A 23324-nucleotide genomic window follows, 5' to 3' on the forward strand; every position below is an offset into this window, starting at 1 on the left:
AAGGCACCTGCGTGGTGAGTCCACAGCAAGTACAAAGAAATGACAGGTTTCATGCAGTTTATATATCCTCCAGGCACCCTCTCACTCCTCCCCTAGGAGCCCAACCACGTCGGCGTACGTACACAGGTACACATATGTTCCTGCTCCGGCACTCTTAACCATAAAAGGGATTTCCTTCCTGCACTCCTGACCATAAAAGGTTATTCCTGTTCCTACTCCTATCTTGGAGCAAGAGGTCACTACTTCCGAGAACATGCTCTGGCATTAGTCCCAGACTTGGGTCTCTGCGTCATTTGTGGTCAGGACATAAGATATGTCTGTGTCTGTTCTACTGGTAAAGTCAAGGCCAGTCTTGCTGTCAAACTGATAAGGGAGAGAGCTGTGTTCTTGTTTTGCATTTGTTCAACGGCTAAAGTTTATGCATTTAGCTATGGAGAAACGGGGATTTTGGTGCAGTTTAAAAACTGCCTGCACAGTCAGTTTTGGGGTTTGGGAAACCCATTCCTTCAATCCTGCCCTGGCTGTGTGATCCTGTTCTCCTGTTGCAGATTTCACAGAGTAGGCAGCAGGATTTAATCTCCGCTCATCAGGTGACGAGTGGAGATTAACGATTGAAGTGAGATTGGGGGATTAAAGGGGACGGGGTGGAGACAGACCCACAATTTTATTTTTTGTAATACAGTGCCTCCATTCCCTGAATCATTCCAAAAGGGCACCATGTTCTGTGGTGTTGAAAGTCACTGAGAAATCAAGGAAAAGCAACAGACACATTCCTGTCTCTCCAAGGATAACCAGAGTGGCCAAGTGCTAAAACCAGCCTGGAACAAGAATGAAACATATCCAGATAATCTGCTTCTGGACATAACTGCAGCTACCTGGCTAGCACACTCTCGCTCACCTTACCAAGGAAGGTAATATTAGAACCTGGGAACTGATTTTCTAAAACCACTGGATGTAGGGAGGTCCTCTTCGAGAGGGGCAACTGTACTGTTTGCGGACTGTAGGCAGAACAGTAACATCCTAATCATTTGAAACCGCTCCCCTCGCTTGGAGCTCAAAGATAGTATTTTTCATAAATTTTTAAAAATCCTGCCATAAATTATTTATACAGTGACCTTTTCGTTTTGGTACACAAGGAACGGTTTGTTCCCTCGCAGGCAGAGTTTTTTATTATTATTATTACCATTTCCCTGTGAAGGCATTCACACTTAACTGTGGGGAACAGCGTCGCCAAGGCTTTTTGTTCCCGTCAGAGCCGGGCCGTGGGCTGCAGGCTGATATGAGCTGGGAGCCCGGCAGGTCCGTGTTTGGCACCAGTGAGCGAGGCTGGGGCAAAACTAGGAGGCAGGATGAAGGAACAAGGAGGGCACTGGAAGCAAACAGCAAATCAGGACCGAAGGGTAACCAAGAACATGGGGACACACTGGCATTTAGGAACAAGTAGTAGCGGGGTCAGGGACATGGAGTTTTCTTGGCAGGGATACTGGACATCACCTTGCCAACAAAGACCCTATAGTTAAAGCTATGGTTTTCCCAGTAGTGATGTATGGAAGTGAGAGCTGGACCATAAAGAAGGCTGATCGCTGAAGAATGGATGCTTTTGAATTATGGTGCTGGAGGAGACTCTTGAGAGTCCCATGGACTGCAAGAAGATCAAACCTCTCCATTATGAAGGAAATCAGCCCTGAGCACTCCCTGGAAGGACAGATCGTGAAGCTGAGGCTTCAATACTTTGGCCACATAATGAGAAGAGAAGACTCCCTGGAAAAGACCCTGATGTTGGGAAAGATGGAGGGCACAAGGAGAAGGGGATGACAGAGGACAAGATGCTTGGACAGTGTTCTCGAAGCTGCCAACATGAGTTTGACCAAACTGTGGGAGGCAGTGGAAGACAGAAGTGCCTGGCGTGCTCTGGCACATGGGGTTATGAAGAGTCGGACACAACTAAACGACTAAACAACGACAGTAGCGGGGTCTAACCACGACTGCAGCTGAGACAGGGCTGAGACAGGCAGGGGAGAAACCATAGGCTGCACAGACACACAGGTAGGAACTCAAGGTTAATTCCACTGTTGCTGTCCATGAACCCTGTCTATTTGTCAAGGAGATGTTAAGGAGCCTGGTCAATCACAGGGCAGGCAAACACACAGGAGGCACAGAATGCAATTAGCTCTTTATTAACAGAAAATAACAGGAGAGTCCTCTGGTTCACCTTAACCCAGATGAGACGTTGCTGAAACTGACCACTAGCTTCCCCCTCCTGCCTTTCACTCTAGATCAGTGGTACTCAACCTTTTTTTGGCCATGCCCCACCTAAGCATCTCTAAAACCCTGATGCATGCCCACATAGTTCTTCTTATTCAAAAAGTGAAGTCCTATTCATGTGGAGGAAGCCTAAAAGACCATTACAGTGGTACCTCAAGTTACATACGCTTAAGGTTACACACTCCGCTAACCCAGAAATAGTACCTCAGGTTAAGAACTTTGCTTCAGGATGAGAACAGAAATCGTGCTCTGGCGGCGCAGCGGCAGCAGGAGGCCCCATTAGCTAAAGTGGTGCTTCAGGTTAAGAACAGTTTCAGGTTAAGAATGGACCTCCAGAATGAATTAAGTACTTAACCCGAGGTACCACTATAAATGTTGATAACTCATTCTCAAATTGCCCCCCTTAAAAATCAAATTGCCCCCCTGTGGGGCATGTGCCCCATGTTGGGAACCATGACTCTGGATCCTTCCCAAGCAGACAAAGGCTGGGTCGAGGGGGTGAGCTCCTCCTCTGGGCCTGTCCGGCCTGTTGCTCAGCAGCGTCGAGAACTCTCCTCAACTGGGCTGTCACAGGGGGAGGCGAACCATCAGGAATGGAACTGTCCTGATGCTGTGTAGCAGAGGGGCAACCTCTGATTCTTCTTTGTCTGTCCTCACACTGTGACTCACAGTCTCTAACCCTGTCCTGGAAGGCCCTACTTCTCCTGGCCCCCCTTGATCACTCAACCCCCCTGCTTCTAGCACCTCTCAGTTCTCCCCTTCCGCAGACTGCTCTTCAGTGCCCCACCACCAGGATCTAAGTCGTCTTCTTCAGTGCCCTCCCTGGGGAGCTCTTGGGTGGGGGGCTCCCAACACTCCTCCTCATCCAGCCAGTTCCTGACGCTATACTACCATGCTGGCAAGCTGCTGGTCTTGGAAGGGTGATGCCACAGTTATATCACACCACGCCAAATGATATTGCTCAGTTGCAAAAAAAGTAGCAAGTTAAAAAATGAAGGCTTTCCCACTCCTTCCTGGTCATAAAGGTCTAGCAGTGATCCCGGAGTAGGCAGAGTCAGTCATTCTTCCCTGAGAAAGTTATTCAGTGGTTCACAACATGGGGCAGCCACTCACAGATTCCTCCAGCTCCTGACACGTTCAGCTCTGAGGGCCTTCTGGTGGTTCCCTCTCTGTGAGGTTACAGGGAACTAGGCAGAGGGGCTTCTTGGTGGTGGCGCCCACCCTGTGGAACGCCCTCCCATCAGATGTCAAGGAAATAAACAACTATCTGACTTTTAGAAAACATCTGAAGGCAGACCTGTTTAGGGAAGTTTTTAATGTTTGATGTTTTATCACATTTTTAATATTCTGTTGGGAGCCACCCAAAGTGGCTGGGGAAACCCAGCCAGATGGGCGGGGTATAAATTATTATTATTATTAATTACTACTACTACTACTACTACTACTACTACTGCTAGTGCTAGTACTACTGCTAGAGCAGGATCCATTGAGCTACTTTGAGTGGGCCCAAGAGCTGAGGCATGCCCAGTGCAATTTTTTATCCTCCCCCCCCCCCCCGAACAGGGAGATTTTCCTGTCACCTCACAACCTGATTTTCCCATGCCCCCTTCATTTCAAAAACGGGTTGCCAAGGCACTATGGGCAACAGCCAGGGCCAGCCCCAGACGTTGTGCTACTTGGGACAAAATACAAAATGGCGCCACCTCTTCTGCCTGAGGCAACTGGAGACGGCCTGGTGAAGCCCCACTGTGCTAAAGGGGTAAGAAAGGAAAAAGGAGGCCTGACAGAAACACGGGCAGTGGCAGAAGAGCTGGGGCAAGAAGCACAGCAGGTAATGAGTGGTATGTTTCTCAGGGCACAGATCTGCTGCCCCTCTCAACTGTCCTCAGCCTGCCACCTGAGGTGACCCCGGGTATGGAAACAACCATCTTTTAAAACCAGTAGTTCCCAATTGGTGGTCCACAGACCTATAAAGTTATCAAAACTTTCAGAAGTAGGGGGTCCATAGCTTGGCTTTTGAAAAAAGGTCTGCAATACTTAGCTACAGTACTCGTAAACTGATGTTTTAGACTATTCACAGGGAATGAGGAATGATGAGCAGATCTCAAACTCTTAGAAAATTACAACAGAAAATAACTGCATGTAGCATTTTTTTCATACACAAGAGACAGGAATAATTCATAAAAAAAACCTTTGATGGAAACCGTAATGCCAAAATTCAAGTGCATGTCTTTTAAAAATCCAGTGAATTTTCATTCTTGCATATATTAGTTTTCCCTGACTGCTTTTGATCCTCAAATGACTCTATTATACATTCAATTCAAGCCACAAGTTACTCTTAGTTTAAACAAAGCTTGCATTTCCTCTAGTCATACTTGCATTACTTCTTTAATTCCCCCTCCCTTTGGATTATACAGTAGAACAAAAAACAAACCAAACAAAAACTATGTGTCCACTGGAAACAGAATTAAAATTTTGCTGCTTGCAAAACTCACCCGCAATGCTTCATGTGTGCTGGTTTATCCATCCTCACTGCCAGCTTTATCCTCAGATCAGAGTCTTGGCTGTTTTTGGGGACGATCATTTTATGCAGCTCAGGTGACTTTGAGCTATTGGATGTTGGATACAATACTACCTGCGGAGAACACAATGAGAGCTGTTTATCACACTGAAAAACTTCTAACCAATTGACTTGTAAGCTCTGGCCAGTACAGAAGCTGATTCTGTCACTTTTCTTCTGCTTGAAAGGGGATTATAGAAGAAGCAAATCTTTAAAGACTTCAGCTGCATTTTAACACATCCAGCTTCAAAGCAGACAAGTTTATTTTCCGAAAAACATCACATTTCGGATCACTTTGATACCAAACCTGTTTCATTCATGAATTCAAAGCTTCAATGCGCCTGAAAAACAACCTTTCAAGCGATACAAACATTTTCAAGATGGGGCTATGCGCTGTTTTCAAGTTATCCCTGCTATAAACAACAGGTTATACAAGATATAAAATGAAATTATGAGAGGGCATGGAGTATTTGTTTCGCTTTGAAATTTTGTAGACAGTGCAGTTTCTAACATAGAGAAAATATTGTACAACATAGAGAACAATTAAAACACAATAATTAATAGTACCAGCCACAGTGAACCAGAGGAACATACAAAAAAAAAAATGTATTAAGGAGAAACACTACTAACCCCCTCCCCAATGGTCCAGGAGAGCAGGTGTGCTTTTGCTTGGTGACAGCACAACCAAATATGTTGTCATTCCTGCTTCCAGAGGGAGACAGTTCCATAGTCGAGGTGCCACAACAGAGAAGGCCTTGCTCTCTGTCACCATTTATACTCACCAGCGCAGACACCTGCACAGTAGCAGACTCTATAGAAAAAACTTTTCTATTAAGTGCATCCTCTAAGGCATCATGTTGAACAACATTAATGTCCCAAAGCAAGCAAGCTGCAGGATTGAGCAGCTTCTGTAGTCTTCATTCATTGTCATGAAATAGCAAATATAATAATAGTTTCTGGAGAAGAGTCCTGTAAATTCTTTATTAAAATATTTTGTATAATATTCTATTCTTTTTTCCCACATTAAAAATGACATTTGTTACTTAAAAGCTATATTCCAATTCAACAAAACTAGTGGCTCACACAACACCGATGTGGAAAAATATCATTGATCTACATCAGGAGGTAGCAACCTAAGGCCCGGGGGTGGATGCGGCCCAATTGCCTTCTCAATCCGGCCCGCGGATGATCCAGGAATCAGTGTGTTTTTACATGGGTAAAATGTGTCCTTTTATTTAAAATGCATCTCTGGATTATTTGTGGGGCCTGCCTGGTGTTTTTACATGAAATGCTTTTATTTAAAATGCATCTCTGGGTTATTTACAGGGCATAGGAATTTGTTCCATTTTTTCTTCCAAAATATAGTCCGGCCCACCACATGATTTGAGGGACAGTGGACCAGCCCACGGCTAAAAAGGTTTGCTGACCCCTGATCTACGTCATGTCAAATATTAATTGCACAGCCTTAATACTGGCTGCTGTGGGTACGGATGGCAGAATTCTGCATTTTTCAGTGCCTGAATGAGATGAAATGTGAGATTAGATCTAATGACATTCCCGTATTTTCTTAAAAGCAACTGCCCAAACCCCAAATTAGATAGGGACTATAGCTTGTTGGGAGGGGAATACAGTCACCCTCCCCCTAAGTTGTTTTCTTGAAAAAGTAAGCTGAAGGTTTAGAGAAGTGGCAGGCCCCCCACAAGCCTCCCTGTGGCTTCAACTCTGGTGTTTTGTGAGCTTCTAAGGGGTTCAGTAGGCCTATGCAGCTGCCATTACAGATGTGTGAGTCCGCACTAATAGCTTTCATGTACATGCCTATGTCTATAGAGTGAGAGTTGCATTTGCTATTGCTTTTCAGCAAGCCTTTTACTTTCCCTGCTCCTTCTCTCTCCTTACCACTGCCCAAATGCTGGCATGGACTAGCGGCTGGATGAAGAGGAGCGTTGGGAGGCACCAGCTGGAGAACCCACAAGGGGACACCCTCCCCCCCCCAAGGGAAGGTGGCTTAGAGCCGGCGGACTGGTGGTGGGACAGTGGTGTGAGGTCAGAGGAAGAAGGAGGAGCAGACTGGAAGCAGGAGGTGTCAGAAGCTGAAGGGGCAACAGGGTTTAGTGAGCAGGAAGAAGCTGTGGCAGAGAGCAGTCCAGACTCAGAGGCAGCTGAGGAGGGGGACCAGGAGACAGAGATGAGGCAGGCTGCAGAGGAATCCAGGGAGTCTCTCCCTCCTGCTGTGACCAGCTCCCCTCCCCACTGGTCTACCAGAACATGAAGAGGGTGGAGAAAAGAGAGACAAAACAATGAGCCTTAGGCTGCTGGGGTAGGAACCAGGGGAGGAGCCTAAGAGAGCGGTGGGAAGGACCTTCAGTCATTGCAATGCTTCATTGGGGAACGACCTACAAGGAAGAGTTGTTGTGACCACTAGGACTGAGCGGATTTGTTTCTTTGAACAAAGAGTTAACTACACTGACATTGGGTGATTTATTGCTTTATTGTTGACATATGCCTGATTCCAGCTCCTGACAGCTGCCTGGGTCATACCTCCTAAGTTAAGGTTACCAGATTTTCTTCAAAGAATCTGAGGACACGTTTTTTTTAAAAAAGAGAGAAAAAAAACATTTTTTTAAAAAAAATAAGAAGTAATATCTTCTCTTCTGGGTCTCTAATGTCACGCGGCCTTCCTCTGAGCCCCGGGCCTGATCTCCTGAAGTGCTATCTGCCATGGAGTAGGTTCAGGTAAGGCCTGGGCTCGGCCACATGTCCTTGCCCTCCCGGTGCTCTCCTACCTCTCTTCCTCAGCTGTGGCGGCTGCAGCAATGTGGCAAGGCTGGGGCTCTCCTCTTTTTTCTCCTTCCTCTTTCTCTCTCTTCCTTCTGCTTCTCCTTTCCTCCTTCTCCTTGCGTCAGCTCCAGGGTTTTCACTGGCCCTGGAGCGCCGCTGGGCAGTCGGCCAGGTGGCTAGGTACTCTCGCTCCCGGCTCGATTTGGGTCATGGGGGGGGGGGTGTCAGCAGGTCCCTCAGTTGATGCGCCAGGCATCCCCGGTTCCCTCTTGACAGCGGCAGCAACAGTCTCAGCAGCCCGAAGCAAGGCTGGTAGTGCAATTGGCTCTGGCTGGCTTCAGGAGCTGCCCGCTGCCGTGGCACCCACCATTTTGACTCGAAGGAAGTCCCCATATAATGTGTCTTGTGCCGCTGAACCAATCACACAACATTCATTCCCTACTAATAAATCTACAGCACTTAAAAAATAAATAAATCTGGGTAACAGGGACCTCTGGTAACCATATCCTAAGTGACTCTCTCTCCCAATTGCTGCTTTGGCTGTTGCTGCCCCCAATCTTTTATCAATATAAAATCCAGACTGGTAGCCGCCCATCTCCCACGGAAGTTCCCAGTTATGCTCTAATTCACTGCCATGCAGCAACGGGACATGTTTTGAAGCAATGCTTTCTCTGCCCTGCTCCGAATGCACACCTGCAATGCTGCACAGCTTGACAAACCCCAGACCGACATTACTGCTTTAACACCACATTTGGAGACAATATGGCCAGAGGGGGAAAGAGGATATAGAGCTGTGAAGGTTTTCCAGAACACACGAACCATTTCAAAGAAGGATTTTCACCTTAACACTTCTGTATCAGCTTTTGTCATTAAATGGCTTTGAGATTTTTCACAGGAAGCAAATTTATAAAAGGAACTAAGTAAGTAACGAAATGGCAATATTAAGATGAGGCATTAGGATGCGACACAAGGATTCTAACAAGTTCAAATGATTCTTTTTGCTTACGCTAACAGAATCCCAAGCAAGGTATTTCTTGAAGATTTCTCACTCATCTATAATAAATAAGCCAGCGGATTTATTTCAGGTTGGTTTCCTCCCTTGCCCTCCAAGCAACACCTTTCTTCTTTTTGGATTATATATTCCTAGCAAAGGATTTGTGAGTAATGGTGTGATTATTTTCCTCTCAATTACGTCCAGCTCCTTATATCAAGAAAGTGATAAACTTTGTGAATTGTTTCTCTGATTCCAAAGGCTGAGTCAGAGGAAACATTGCCCACTCCTCAATATTTTTAAGATGAAAATCTGAAGCCAAAAATATACGTATACTTATATGCACTTTCAGCGCATGCACACTGTCCACATTTGGGGTGCATAATGATCTTCCCCCTTGAACTCAAGATTGGGAGGAATAAATTCTTCAGGTCTGCCGCAGAAGCCAGATTTACCCATCACTGAATGGCCAGCTCCTGGGCCAATCACAAGGCTACCTCCATAGTTTTTTTAGTTAAGCAGGGCTTTGATTGGCTGGCCCTGTGTCAGTCAGTCATTCATACATACACACTTTCTTTACCATTTATGAAACTGCAATATCTCTGATTTTAGCTGTTCTGTTATTATATGTATGGGGAAGGGCTGATGTATTGGGACAATAATTTCTTAAATTTACAAAAAAAATGTGGTTAAAATGGGTTTAAATATATTAATAAGTGATAGACAGAACAAATAAGGTAAAAAAAATTACAGATGAATCCAGAAATTGTATGAAGTTCATATTACAATAAAGGTAATTCTATATTTACATTTCTGCCGAATTTCCTTTGTACTGTAGCCAGTAAATAATGAATATTTCAAACCCTACAATAACTTAAAAAATGAGATTTTCTCAATTGGATCACCCAGGTATGTTTTAGCTGCTTCAAGGTTGTCCAAGTTTTCACCATTTAACAAGTTTAGAACGTAATGCATCTTTCATTTTTATACAACTCGTGTTCTGTTACCAATAAGTCAACCAATGGGAATTGGTCTTCCTTTTAGGAATTATAGGTGCCCCAATCCCAAAGGAGCAGAAAATACTATTTATGTACGCGACCACGGCTGCACGGATGTTACTGGCCCAGAGATGGAAAGAAGATAAAAGTCCCTACCATAGAAGAATGGCAGATGAAGTTAATGGACTATGCTGAATTGGCTAAAATGACTGGAAGAGTCAGAAATCAGGAAGACCAACATTTTAATAAAGAATGGGGGGGGGAATTATAACTTATCTTAAAGACCATTGTAAATAGTTAAACTTGTTGGTAGGATTGGAATATCACTTGTGATTTAAGGTTGAATTCTGGACATAATGGAAGAGGTAAAGGATTTGGAGCATCATAAAAGATGCTGGAGGAAATGATTAAAAATAGAACCCACAAAGGGGAGGTTGGAAGTCCAGGAGATTCCTTGGAATTTTATCTAGTTTTTTTTACTATTTATGTTTGATATATCTCTGTAAAAATTTAATTTGAAAAACCAAATAAATTATTTATTTATTTATTTATTTATTTTGGGGGGGTTGGCTCTTTTAGACTGCTGGGATTTCAGATCTCACCAGCTGCAAAGAGCAGCTACTGTGTTGACATCATGTGATGTCTCTGAACGTGAGACAGGAAGTCTCTGCCAGTTTTCATGTAACCGGAGAGTTTCTTTTGCTTCTGAGTCAAAGTGTGAGTCAAGTCGTAGACTCTTGTGTTTGCTGCTCAGGAGAGCAGTCATGCTTGTAAGAGCTGCTTGTACAGTCTTAATAAAGTAGTGAGTAGACTACAGACTGCCTCTTTCTTCTGTGATGGGATGCCAGAAGATGAGTGTGCTCCTCTCAGGAGGGAGGGGTCGCTTATTACCGGTCTCTCTGGACTGAGGGAGGATTCCAGCCAGAGAGTGACCACCAGAGAGAAGTCTTGGGAAGTTCGCCCCTTCCGGGGGGGGGGGCATTTTTCCAACATAGACTTCATGCCGCTGCCCTCATAACTATGCATGGCGAGATCAGAAGTGGGTCCTTGGGTTTCTGCACTTCCTCCTTTACCTTCTCTCACCCCGAATAGCAGTGAGCATCTAATCCAGGGGGACTCCTGGTCTTCCAGTTTTGAGTCAATCCTACTCTAGATACCAGCCCCAATTCCCTGTTGTACAAATATTTGCAAAGATTGATGGCCTTCATTATTATCCCTCCAGTTCACTCTGCCCTCCCTATTAGTGCATCAATACAACACATCTCATTCACCTTACCTCCTTTTTCTTACCACTACTTGCATTCACGATTACCATTCAGCCCACGCCAATTACTGATTGTGAGCTAGAGACAGAAAGCAGAAGGAAGAGCGGCATTTTCTCCTGGATCAAATTCAGCAACCACAGCTTCCTCTTGACCTATACCTGCTCCAGCAGATTCAATAGACTGAACCTGAGAGCGGGCGGCGGGGTGGGGGAGAAGCAAAAACGTCTACCATGGCTTATGTTTTCTTATCTCAACGTACAGGTTATAACCTCAATCTCCTTGAGATGAATGCCAGCCATCAGCTTCCATTCTCTAGCCGAGACACAAACTAAGCCACTAAGACAGAACGAGAGAGAGGGTCACAGGAGAAGACCAGCGAAAAAGAAATCTCGCTGAAGAGGCCACCACACTGGAAGATGAGCAGTACACTTTTCAAATGTCTACGGGGCTAGATATTTAGAGATATTCCGTAAAAACAGACATCACCTATTCTGGTGACAGGCCTTGAAGCTTGCTGGAGCTCATTTTATGTTAGCATAGAATTTAGACGAGAGAAAGTGCTAGAGTATGAAGGACCTGATTTAGAGAATGCCAGGGGCCTGTGGTGCTAGAGGCAAGGGAAGAAATACTGGACCATCTCACAAGAAGTGCCATATTTTTCGCTCCATAAGATGCACCTGACAATAAGACACACCTAGTTTTTAGAGGAGGAAAGGGGAAAAGCCCCGTTTTTGTGGGGATCAGCTCACAGTTGTGCAGCTTCATTTGCAAAGGGGAAAAGTCCCTTTTTTGAGGATCAGCTCAAAGTGGTTGAGCTTACTTTGCAAAGGTAAAAAATCCTGTTTTTATGGGGTTCATCTCACAGTTCTGCAGCTTCTTTAGGAAAGGAAAGGGAGCCGTGTCTACAGTCTCCAGACAGATAATCTAATCAGCCAGTCACATGTCGCTGGGGAAACAAACAGCAGAACATTCAACAATGGAGGCCTGGGCAAGGTGGCAGGGCCAGAAAGGGAGCCAACGATTGACCACACATTCGCTCCGTAAGACGCACAGACATTTCCTCTTACTTTTTAGGAGGAAAAAAAGTGTGTCTTATGGAGCAAAAAATACGGTACTTGACCAGATTCGATGAGCAAAACTTGGCCATTCAAGGTCCTACACCCAGATTAAAACACTGCTGGAAATTTTGAACTTGTAAGATGATAAAAATATAGGGTTTGGGGGCAGAGGTGAGTTGGGAAACACAACCTTCACTGTCCAATTTGGAAAGAAGAGAAACGAAACAGCAATTCCAGTTCCAACAAAGGAAAGCACTTATAATCAATGAAGAAGTTGGATCTGCTTCTTCTTCTTCTTTTTAATGACAAGATGAGCCAACAAGTTATTTTAAGATTTCTACAAGCAATTATAGAACTGAGGCAGTATCTTCTGCATAAAAGATAACATGTTATACAAACTGCTTTAGGATTTGACGAGCAGCTAAGAAAGAATAATAAGTTTTTCTTTTCTTAATTGAATAATCACTAGAACAAGGATGAATTATCTTTATACTCAGATAGTCGCTGTAGTCAAACACCACCTGTTGCTCCCACATTGTATTCACTTGTGTGTTAAGCAAGTACAATGGCTGTCACTTTCAATTAGTAATCTTGAATATTTGATATTCAAAGGACAGAACATGACAAAAAAAGGAATGAAATGAATCTTTGGGACTAGGAAATTAGCATTCCTGATTCAAACGCAAGAACGTATTTCAAAAAATGAACTTCATACATCGATTACCTCTGTCAAATAAATCCTGATGTTTTTATGTACATGAAAGCTAGAATATGCACACAGTTTTAAAATCTCAGTCATTGCTAAGCAAATTAAACGTTAACTCTGTTCCCAACTCACCCCTCCATTGCCATTACAACTCAAAATTCCATACAATTCACTCGCACTATTCTATCAATGAAGGGTTAGGTACTTAAGTACCAGTATATATGTCTCACTCCTTTTCCCTGTTGATCAACTCATACGTTCCTCATCAAGTCCTGACAGTTATGTGGCCAAAACTCCTTTATGTCAGATATTTGGGCCAAAAGCTTCTCAGCAATAAAAGCAGCAGACAATTCTAGAGCCAATAAACCCTATTTAATGCCAGCATTAAAACTATATACAGTGGTACCTCAGGTTACATACACTTCAGGTTACATACGCTTCAGGTTACAGACTCCGCTAACCCAGAAATAGTGCTTCAGGTTAAGAACTTTACTTCAGGACGAGAACAGAAATCGTGCTCTGGCGGTGCAGCAGCAGCAGGAGGCCCCATTAGCTAAAGTGGTGCTTCAGGTTAAGAACAGTTTCAGGTTAAGAATGGACCTCTGGAATGAATTAAGTACTTAACCCTAGGTACCACTGTACCTTATTGATCGTACAGTGTACCTTGGTTCTCAAACTTAATCCGTTCTGGAAATCCGTTCCAAAACCAAAGCGTTTCAAAACCAAGGAGCGCTTTCCCATAGAAATTAATGCAAAATGGATTAATGCATTCCAGACCTTTAAACACAACCCCTAAAACAGCAATTTGATGTGAATTTTACTATCTAATGGGCCCACTGATCCATAAAATGAAAGCAATAATCAATGTACTATACTATAAAATAAATAAGACAGTATTGTAGATGATAAAAATTAAAATTAATTTTTTCTTACCTGCACTGATGATAGTTATTGTTTGGATGGGGGGCTTTTATCCCTTTCCACAGTCACTCAATCAATCAATCAATCAATCAATCAATCAAACAATAGCTGAACTGGGTTCCACACAGTCACAAAAACAAATTAACCGAAAAAGCCTCAAAAACAAAAATGCAAAATAAATAGCAAAAGCAAAAACGCCACACTTAATCCATTCCGGAAGTCCATTTGACTTCCGAAATGTTCAAAAACCAAGGCACAGTTTCTGATTGGTGCAGGTGCCCTGGAAACAATAGCTGACAGCCGCATCGGATGTTCGGCTTCTGAAAAACGTTCCAAAACTGGAACACTTACTTCCGGGTTTTCAGCGTTTGAGAACCAAGGCATTTGAGAACCAAGGTACCACTGTATATACTTACTATGTATGCTGTTAAAATGAAGCTAAAGGTCTTATGATATTTGCCAACAATGGTGGATTTGAATCAGTTTATACACTAGGGAGGAACAAAGAATGAAGAAGGAGTAACTCATACTATTGGTTTGTGCTTTAAGAACTGAGATGCGGAATTAAACACATCTCATCCATATGGATAATTTCCCAGTCTTTAATCACAGAGCACACAGAACTCACTGTGAGATGTATATGTCTGTGCACATTTCACAAGAAATAAGGAAAATGGGTTGCTCACTGCTTCTGTTTTGCACACAATGCTATAACATATGTACTGTCTTCCAAAGGATACCTGCACAGAAGCCTTTCTTTCCTCCAGTATAATTATTTGCCAACAACTGGATGTTCTAAAGTAATATTTCACATGCCCCATGAAAATACCACACTGCATAAGTGGATTTTGGGCTAACATCATATCGAGTATGTTTCTGAGCGCAATTCAAAGTGTTGGTGCTGACCTTTAAAGCCCTAAACAGTCTTGGCCCAGTATAGCTGAAGGAGCATCTCCACCCCTATCATTCTACGTGGACACGGAGGTCCAGTTCCGAGGGTCTTCTGGCAGTTCCCTCACTGCGAGAAGCGAGGTTACAAGGAACCAGGCAGAGAGCCTTCTCTGTAATGGCGCCCGCCCTGTGGAATGCCCTCCCATCAGATGTCAAGGAGATAAGCAGCTATCTGACTTTTAGAAGACCTCTGAAGGCAACCTTGTTTAGGGAAGTTCTTAATGTTCGAAGTTTTATCATGTTTTTAATATTCTGCTAGGAGCCGCTCAGAGTGGCTGGGGTATAAATAAATAAATAAATAAATAAATAATAACGTTTATTATTATTATTATTATTATTATTATTATTATTATTAGGCAATGTAAACAGTGAACACCAAATTGGTTCTGCTCCAATTCTTTTCTGCCATGCAGATGGGCAGGTGATTAACGGGGAGCTTACAATGATCAAGTCAAGGAAAGTTCGTATTATTCTTTTGAGCCATCATGACAGAAACATAAAATGCATATGTGTGAAACAGAAAAGGAAGACCAATCAATTGAATCGACAGGATTTAAAATATTCATTTAGTTAAAACATTTAACACTGATCTGATTCAATGATCAGACACATTCGTTAAGAACATCTGAACAATGAACTCGGGTCATTGTCTTCCAATAAAGGTAAAAAAGGTAAGGTAGAGGACCCCTGCATGGTTATGTCCAGTCAAAGGCAACTATGGGGTATGGCACTCATCTCACTTTCAGGCCAAGGAAGCCAGCGTTTGTCCACAGACAGCTTTCCAGGTCATGTGACCAGCATGACTAAATCGCTTCTGGCACAACTGGACACAAGACAGATGGCAGAGCACATGGAAACGCCATTTATCTTCCTGATGCATTGGTACATATTTATCTACTTGCACTGGTGTGCTTTCAAACTGCTAGGTTGGCAGAAGCGGGACAGAGCAACAGGAGTTTACTCTGTAGCGTGGATTCAAACTGCCGACCTTCTGATTGGCAAGCCCAAGAGGCTCAATGGTTTAGACCACAGCACCACCTACTCCCTTTCTTCCAAAAGAAAGCACCACCTACTCCCTTTCTTCCAAAAATGACTGTATCACTCATCTGCCCCTTATCAGATGGGATCAACAAGCAAAATGAGTATCTTTTAAACTTTCCGCCTCTTATTCATTTCAGACTCCCATATTCATTGTCTATTATTTTCATTACCTTTCTTACCATAGTGAATGCAATCTCTTCCATCTCTTAATCTCTTCCCATCTAAAGCTCTGTTATACAATAAAACATTCAATTCGGCGCTGAGGAAAGATGGGTGCCTCAATATATAAAAACAGTCAACAAAAAGCACTCAAGTAATAAAGGTCCCTTTATATATATAAAAAATTGGAAAACTTATCAGAAAAATACCACCATGCATGATTACACAATCTGATTCATCAAGCATGGTGCCAGACATGGATTTCCCACTTTTTTGAGAGAGATAGAGGGCTGGGGGAAGAAGATAAATAGCCTTATATTGGTAATGCCATAAATAAGGAATGGAGACCTTCTGCTTGTTGTTGGACTCCAATTCCCAGCAGTACCAGGGATGATGGGAGTTGGAATCTGTGGCGATCACACACAGGGTCCCCGGACGTTTGACGGTCTATTGACCCTGTGCCCCCACTGCAATTGCTTTTTCCGCTGCCACCACCCCGTATCTCACGGGGACACACGGAGTCCAGTCAGTTGTTAACATAAACAAATAATCAAGTTTCCTTTTAAATGCAGGAACAAGCTTAAGGTTACAGTTAATTTTACTTGGCAGTTTCTTATTCTTAGTTCCTAACAACTCCAAACTGATTATTCCAACTATCTATCTGACTCCACCTAACAATTCCTCTCATTCTCTCACAATACAACTCTACTAACTCACTGCCTATTCCTCCCTCTTCCTTCTTCAGCTCCCAAACCTCAACTCCCAACTCTCAAACCTCAACTCAACTCAACCTCCACTTCCTTTTTTCCCCCCTTGCATTTTCACTAGCCAATCACATCACACCCATTTTAACCCTTTCCTTATGACCCATACGAGGAGGCAAACGCCACAGAGTTCAATAACATTACATATACAATTGATTTGTATATTACAAATCAAATGATATTACAATTACATCTTTTTTAAAAGTCACATTTCCTTAGTCAAGCAAATTTTCAGGCACACAATTCTGAAGTAAATCTAGTACCCAAGCTTTAGCTAAAGCATTAGTAATATTTATTTGCCAGTGATAACAATGCTTAGAGAGTATTATTATTATTATTATATACTGCCCTATATCCACAGGTCTCAAGGTGGTTACAACATAAAATCACAATATAAAAACGCAAAATAGACACAAAAAAAGAATAAAAACAAAAAAGTCCAATAAGGCATTGGATGGCAGCCAGCCAAGTGTTGGAATGATTAAGAGATATTTAAACTGGCTTTGCAACATGTATTTTGCACACAGATCGGAAGTTGTGACATAATTTACTGTAGAACAGGTAAGAGTGTTGAAAACATAGTTCTGATTAAAGTGAAAAAGCATCTTTTCAAAATGACGCATGATGAATTAGGCTAGGCTTTCCCTACTTACAATGGGACTCGCTTGTCTGGATTGAAGTTCAGAATTTTGAAAATTTACCACTGAATGCCTATAGAGATTTCACAGATAATAAAAAAAGGGCATAATTCAAATCACTAAGTGGCGCAGCACTGCGAGGAAATAAAGGTAACACTTTTCAGTGCAGGGAGAAAAGCAGGGACTTTCATTAGGTGACTTGTCATTAGGAGGCACTGGGCTCCGAGGAACTCAAATTAATTTTTATTGCTGTAAAAGAAATTTCCAGATAAAAAGCCACCCATTAATGTGCAACAGCTAAGATCGCATCATTAAACCATTACGTGGACACAATGTTCCGAAGTAGAATATCACAGCTCAACTCTTCCTTTTCGATAGTTAGAAGTGGGCAATAAACCTCACAAATTCATGAGAGGAAATGTCAGGAGCGTCTGTGTTGCCTTTGCTGTCGAAATCCAGCCATTCCTGGGAAATTCAGACACTCTCTTCTCTCTTTCTTTGTTTAGAGCAAGAACAGGGAGGGGGTGGCCCAGGAAGGGCTCTGGGGCAGGCCAGAGAAGGCTGGAGGATTGCATTTGGCCCCTGGATCTGCGGTTCCCCATCTCTGCACTAAGAAAACTCCCCTTTTCCTTTGTAAACTCAACTGAATGAATCCTCTTTTTTAAAAAATTGTTGTTGTTTAGTCGTGTCCGACTCTTCGTGACCCCCTGGACCAGAGCACGCCAGGCACTTCTGTCTGCCTCCCGCAGTCTGGTCAAACTCATGCTGGTAGCGTCGCGAACACTATTCAACCATCTCGTCCTCTGTCGTCCCCTTCTCCTTGTGTTCTCCATCTTTCCCAACATCAGGGTCTTTTCCAGGGAGTCTTCTCTTCTCATGAGGTGGCCAAAGTATTGGAGCCTCAGCTTCAGGATCTGTCCTTCCAGTGAGCACTCAGGGCTGATTTCCTTCAGAATGGATAGGTTTGATCTTCTTGCAGTCCATGGGACTCTCAAGAGTCTCCTCCACCACCATAATTCAAAAGCATCAATTCTTTGGCGATCAGCCTTCTTTATGGTCCAGCTCTCACTTCCATACATCACTACTGGGAAAACCATAGAAATACCATGCACCTATCTATCGAGAATGCTTTCTCACTGGCAGATTCACACTATGGATCTCCTTGCCTCTGGAAAGAATCGAACCCTGCTGCGAAGCATCCTTTGTTTTTAGCAGGCACAGCTAAGCTGGCATAGGATGATAAATAACACATCATTTTAATACAATCGTAGCTTGGGAACCAAATGCCTTGGCATTCATACGCTTTGGCTCCTGAACGCCGCAAACCCAGAAGTGAGTGTTCCAGTTTGCAGGTGTTCTTTTGGAACCCGAATGTCTGGCACGGTTTCTGTGGCTTCCAATTGGCTGCAGGAGTTTCCTGCAACCAATCGGAAGCCGCACCTTGGTTTCCGAATATTTTGGAAGTCAAACGGACTTCTGGAACAGATTCCGTTCGACTTACTAGATACAATGATATTTGAGACATCTTATTCTACCACCTTTTGTGATATTGGTGGAGTTTTGTTTCTCTTTGAATATGGCATCACAAACTACCCAGACACTTCAGAACAGAGACTGGATTAAATCCCACACACTGGTTGCTGAATAGAGATTGTCTCGGATGCGGCATAAGCTTGAGGTAATAACTTTATCTTTGTGTCTCAAGCTCTCACCAAAATAAAAGGCTTCCAATAGTCAGCATTAAACAACAGTGGAAGCTTAAAATCAGCAATTAACACCAGGTTGTATTTTACCCATTGAAAGGTCTGTCTTTAGCTTCTTACCCTTGTATGGTAACAGAAAGTCAAACTGCAAACACAGAATGCTTAAAGCGTATGTATCACCAAGGTTGCAAATAAAGGGTAGTTTCACTTGAGCACCATGGTTGAAAACTGATCAACATTCAGGGGGTTCAGCTCCCCCAAAGCCTCCAGTCATCACGCCCTCCATCAGCATCTTAAACTCTTGAAAATTATGTGATCGCTTACCCTTCCTAGCTCCTTATCTTCCAGTGCCAGGACCCCAGTACATTCTGTGAAAAGTTTCACTTTGACGACAGGCCGTGGATGTGTGGTGGTGAAATCCCCTTGAGTTCCCCATCTGCAACAAAATAAATGACAATATTCAAATTCCAAATGCATTAAAAAGCAAGCGTTGTGGCGGCGGCAATCTCTCGAGGCCCCTGTAAGCAAGCACAGCATTTCTACTTCCCTACAGAGTTGCTAACTCCATCTGAAAACTCAAGTTCCCAAGATGGAAGAGCTTTCACAATTCTCCTATATTGGTTCTGTAATTAAAAATCATCCAATGTGGCAGATGGCATAATGAAAGATTAACTATATTCGGGGAGTTTGTAGCACGAAGCAGATGGACTTCTACAAATTTATGTTTGGGTAAGTTTGTATTTGTCCCATTAAAATAAACCGAAGGTGGTTAAGATTAATGGTATGGCATTGAACTTGCTTTTCAAGCTTCTTATACAATTGTCTAGTGCAACCCAAGTGTGTTCTTAACTCAGGATCCTGGTGAACACTACATGTGGGCTAATAGTGGCATAATGCATTAATGATCCTATGTGCACACAGCGGATTCCACAGCACAGGAGTTGCAGAATCAAATTATCTGCATTTGCTGTTGATCTCCCTGCAAGGAGAAAACAGTTTGCCAGATCACCCCTGGAGGACACCCCCCAACTGATCTGCAGCAGCTGGCCTGGGGGCTGGACTTTTTGGGGTGGTGGATGGGGAAATCAAATAAACAATCAAAATTTATGGGTTGACGTGGTCAGGGACTTCTGGGCTAGGGTGCTGATTGCTGTTCTTAAAACTGCTGAGCATTGTTTTGTTTTGTTTTATTGTTAGTGTGCTGCGGGAGTTTTGTACTGCTGTTAGGGTGGGCTTTATGGAGGGGTTACATGTTGTGCAGAACTTTAATATCTTATAACATGTCACAGAATCATAGAATGGTAGATCTGGAAGAGACCACAGGGGTCTAATTGAACCCTCTGAACTGTAGGCATCTTTTGCCTGAAGTGAGGCTTGAACCCATAACCCTGAAATTAAGAGTCTCAAACTCTACCAACTGAGCTATCCCAGAGGTGTAATACATTTATTAAGTTTAAATAATAATAATAATAATAATAATAATAATAATAATAATAATAATATTCCTGTAAATGTCCCATCAAACATTAAAAACTTCCCTTCAGATTTTTCTAAAAGTCAGATAGTTGTTTATTTCCTTGACATGTGATGGGAGGGCGTTCCACAGGGTGGGCACCACCACCAAGAAGCCCCTCTGCCTAGTTCCCTGTAACCTCACAGTGAGGGAACCACCAGAAGGCCCTCAGAGCTGGACCTCAGTGTCTGGGCTGAACGATGGGGATGGAAACGCTCCTTCAGGTATCCTGGGCCAAGGCTTACACAGAAGACCCAGTGAATTGCAAAAGCCACATGCTAACAGGATTCTATCTGTGCAACAAGGGACACCAGTTGTCACAAGGGTCTGGTTGGGGAGGAGTGGCTCCTTAGTCAGAATTCTCACATGGTAGATTCCCCATGCCAAAATTTCCTGCTGATACACCCAATTGTCTTGATTTTTCACAATGAAAAAGTCATCTATATTAAATAATAGGGTTGCTCCTGAGGCTGCATTTTCCCCCAGATTTTGATTTAGAAATATTTTTTATTTACTCACTGAAGTTATTAATTGCCCAAAAGCTCCTGTTCTCTGGGCATCCTAGAAGAAGTCTCAAATGAAATAAAGATTACTGACTAATACACCACACAACAGTCACCAATACTACAAGCTTCAAAATTCCTGGGCATAAACCAAACCTGTCAAAAGGCAGCAAAACTGGATTGCAAACATCAGATTGTAAAAAACCCGGGACTTTCGTGCAATTGACAATATAGTCAATATTATCACCTTCAGTCTGACCCTTAGTCCTCACAAATCGAAGTTTTTGTCTGCCTTCAGCACAGAGCTTCTGCCTTGCAATTCCGCTGTCATGGGATGCAATATGTCAACTGTTGTTAATGGAGCAATACGTCAACTATAAAAGTTACTTATCATGTCCTAGTCTGAATCTGACCTTTCTGTTACCAAGACCACAAACTTACAGTACCTTCCTAAAGTAAGCAAAAGCATGCGCTGCTATAATAACTGGATTCCCTTCCCTTCCATTAGTTATGCAATTGTGCCAATTTCACAGCGAACTTTACATAAACATGCAATTTTTGATTAAGGCTTTGATGTTTTGGAGATAGCAGAAGTTATGGTATGTTCCGTGGCTTCTGCCAGGAGGGCAGAAAAGGGTCATTTAACTTCTGACAGAACTGTTACCTCTTACAACTGATCCACTGCAACTCTGTCAAAGATAGCCTAAGTGTTTATTTTATGAAGCTAGGCAAGCATTAGATGCCAGAAAAAATATTTTCTACTCATATCCTTGACTCTATCTCTGCCTTTTGTGCCTGCTAGGAAAACCTAACTTCTATTTACTTAAAATATTCATCTTATATCTTTTGCCCGCTCACAGGGCCCCAAAGGCAGGTTTGGGTTAGTTTAAAATTTATTTATTTTGTTTTGCAGATTTATAAACCTCAAAGCTACGAAAGTGGTGTGCAATAAGTTAAAAAACAAAAGATGCAGACTCAGTAAACTAAAAGCAGTAAAACAATTTCTACAATTCAATTTAGTAAAATGAATGGGTCACACTTCAGGTAAAACCTTCTTCAACAAACACAACTTCAGCGGCTATCTGAATATCAAGATAGTTTGTTCTTGACTACTACTCTATTCTGAACTTAAAAATGGAAAGCGTAATGCTGGTGGGTCAACAAAAGAGGTTTAAAGACTCTCTCAAGGCAATTCTAAAAAATAAAAGTAGTATAAACACCGACAACTGGGAAATACTGGCCTGAGAAAGCTCCAATTGGAAAACAGCCTTTACCAAAGGTGCAATGGGCTTTGAAGACACTCGAACACAGGACGAAAGGGAGAAACGTGCTAAGAGGAAGACACACTTGGCAAACCCTCACTGTGATCAACTACCACCCGGAAACCAATGTCCCCACTGTAGAAGGACGTGTGGGTCCAGAATTGGCCTCCACAGTCACTTACGGACTCACTGATTAAACCGTGCTTATGGAAGACTATCTTACTTGGCTACAAGTGATTGCCAAAAAACAAGGAAGAATATCAAGATGCTAGGTGCTTGTGTAGTTCCAATTGGTATCGAATTCAAGAGGGCTGAAGCTGCAACAATTAAAGTCTGGTTTCTAGTACAAACCGCCTTCATGTTGGATCCATCTAGCTCAGCACTGTTTGCAGTGACTGGCAGTTAACCACCAAGATTTCAGACAGGGCACATTCCCAAGGCTACCTGAAGATGCTGGGGTTTGAACCTGGGATGTTGTGTGTGCAAAGCAGTGGCTCTACCACTTGGTGAACTTCATCCATAGGATTTTGAAGATGGCAAGCTGTGATGGCATGGGATTCGGATTCAGAGGCTGAACCTGAGGAATCCCAGCCTGCACAGGAGTCCCTGCCTCCAGGACCGGCTGAGCCGGGGCTGGGGCTTGAGCCTGAAGGGTCCTCACCTGTGCTGGATCCTCAGGTGCAGGCACGAGCTAAGTCTGCTCTGGCTCCTGAGGTGATGGAGGACCCATTGCCTGCAGGTGCTCCACTCTCAGCCCCGTCAGGGGAAGGTGAGGTTACCTCTGGGTCTGATAACCCTCCAGCCTCTCCTGAGCTGCAGAGGCTCAGGGCAGAGAGGCGGAGGGAACTAAGTTCCCACAGGAGGAGTGCTCACCTCCAGGCCAGGAGAGGCGAGTCACCTGTGGACCGGGGCTGCCCTATGCGGGAGCAACATTGTTGATAACCTGATCCTGCCGGCACCCTGTCCTGCTCTTCTGCCAGAGTTCCTGACCTCACCCGACTCCTTGCCTTGGACCCCGCTTCAGCCTTGACAGACAGCCCCCATACCACACCCTTGGCCTCGGACTGGACTCAGACCACGCTGCACGGTAACCCCCCGAAACCAGCACACAAGCGTTGGGACATGGGAGCCCTGTTGGAGCTTAATACAGTGCCAGGGGTTGCCTTTGTCATCCTGAGTTAGATGATAACAGTCAATGTTGGCAACAACTTTCCAGGATTTCAGACAGGGGCACTTTCTGTCCTTTTC

The 23324-nt window shown here is 43.4% G+C and overlaps 1 protein-coding gene across 18 annotated transcripts in view; it reads right to left on the reverse strand.

Annotated features, from left to right (window-relative positions):
* Positions 1-23324, reverse strand: part of CADPS2 (calcium dependent secretion activator 2) — a 333758-nt gene that overhangs the window by 160452 nt on the left and 149982 nt on the right. For all 18 annotated transcript variants that reach the window (XR_014555332.1, XR_014555333.1, XR_014555334.1 and 15 more), the window contains exons 7-8: positions 19123-19234; positions 4761-4900 (exon numbers count right to left, since the gene is read on the reverse strand). Coding sequence is in view for 14 of the 18 variants with exons in the window: in XM_083698926.1 (XP_083555052.1) it covers positions 4761-4900; positions 19123-19234 (252 nt within the window). In the remaining 4 variants the exon portion in view is untranslated. The remainder of the gene's footprint in view (positions 1-4760; positions 4901-19122; positions 19235-23324) is intronic.

The sequence above is a fragment of the Podarcis gaigeae genome (assembly GCF_964106915.1).
Source record: "Podarcis gaigeae genome assembly, chromosome: 10".
Classification (NCBI taxonomy): domain Eukaryota; kingdom Metazoa; phylum Chordata; class Lepidosauria; order Squamata; family Lacertidae; genus Podarcis; species Podarcis gaigeae.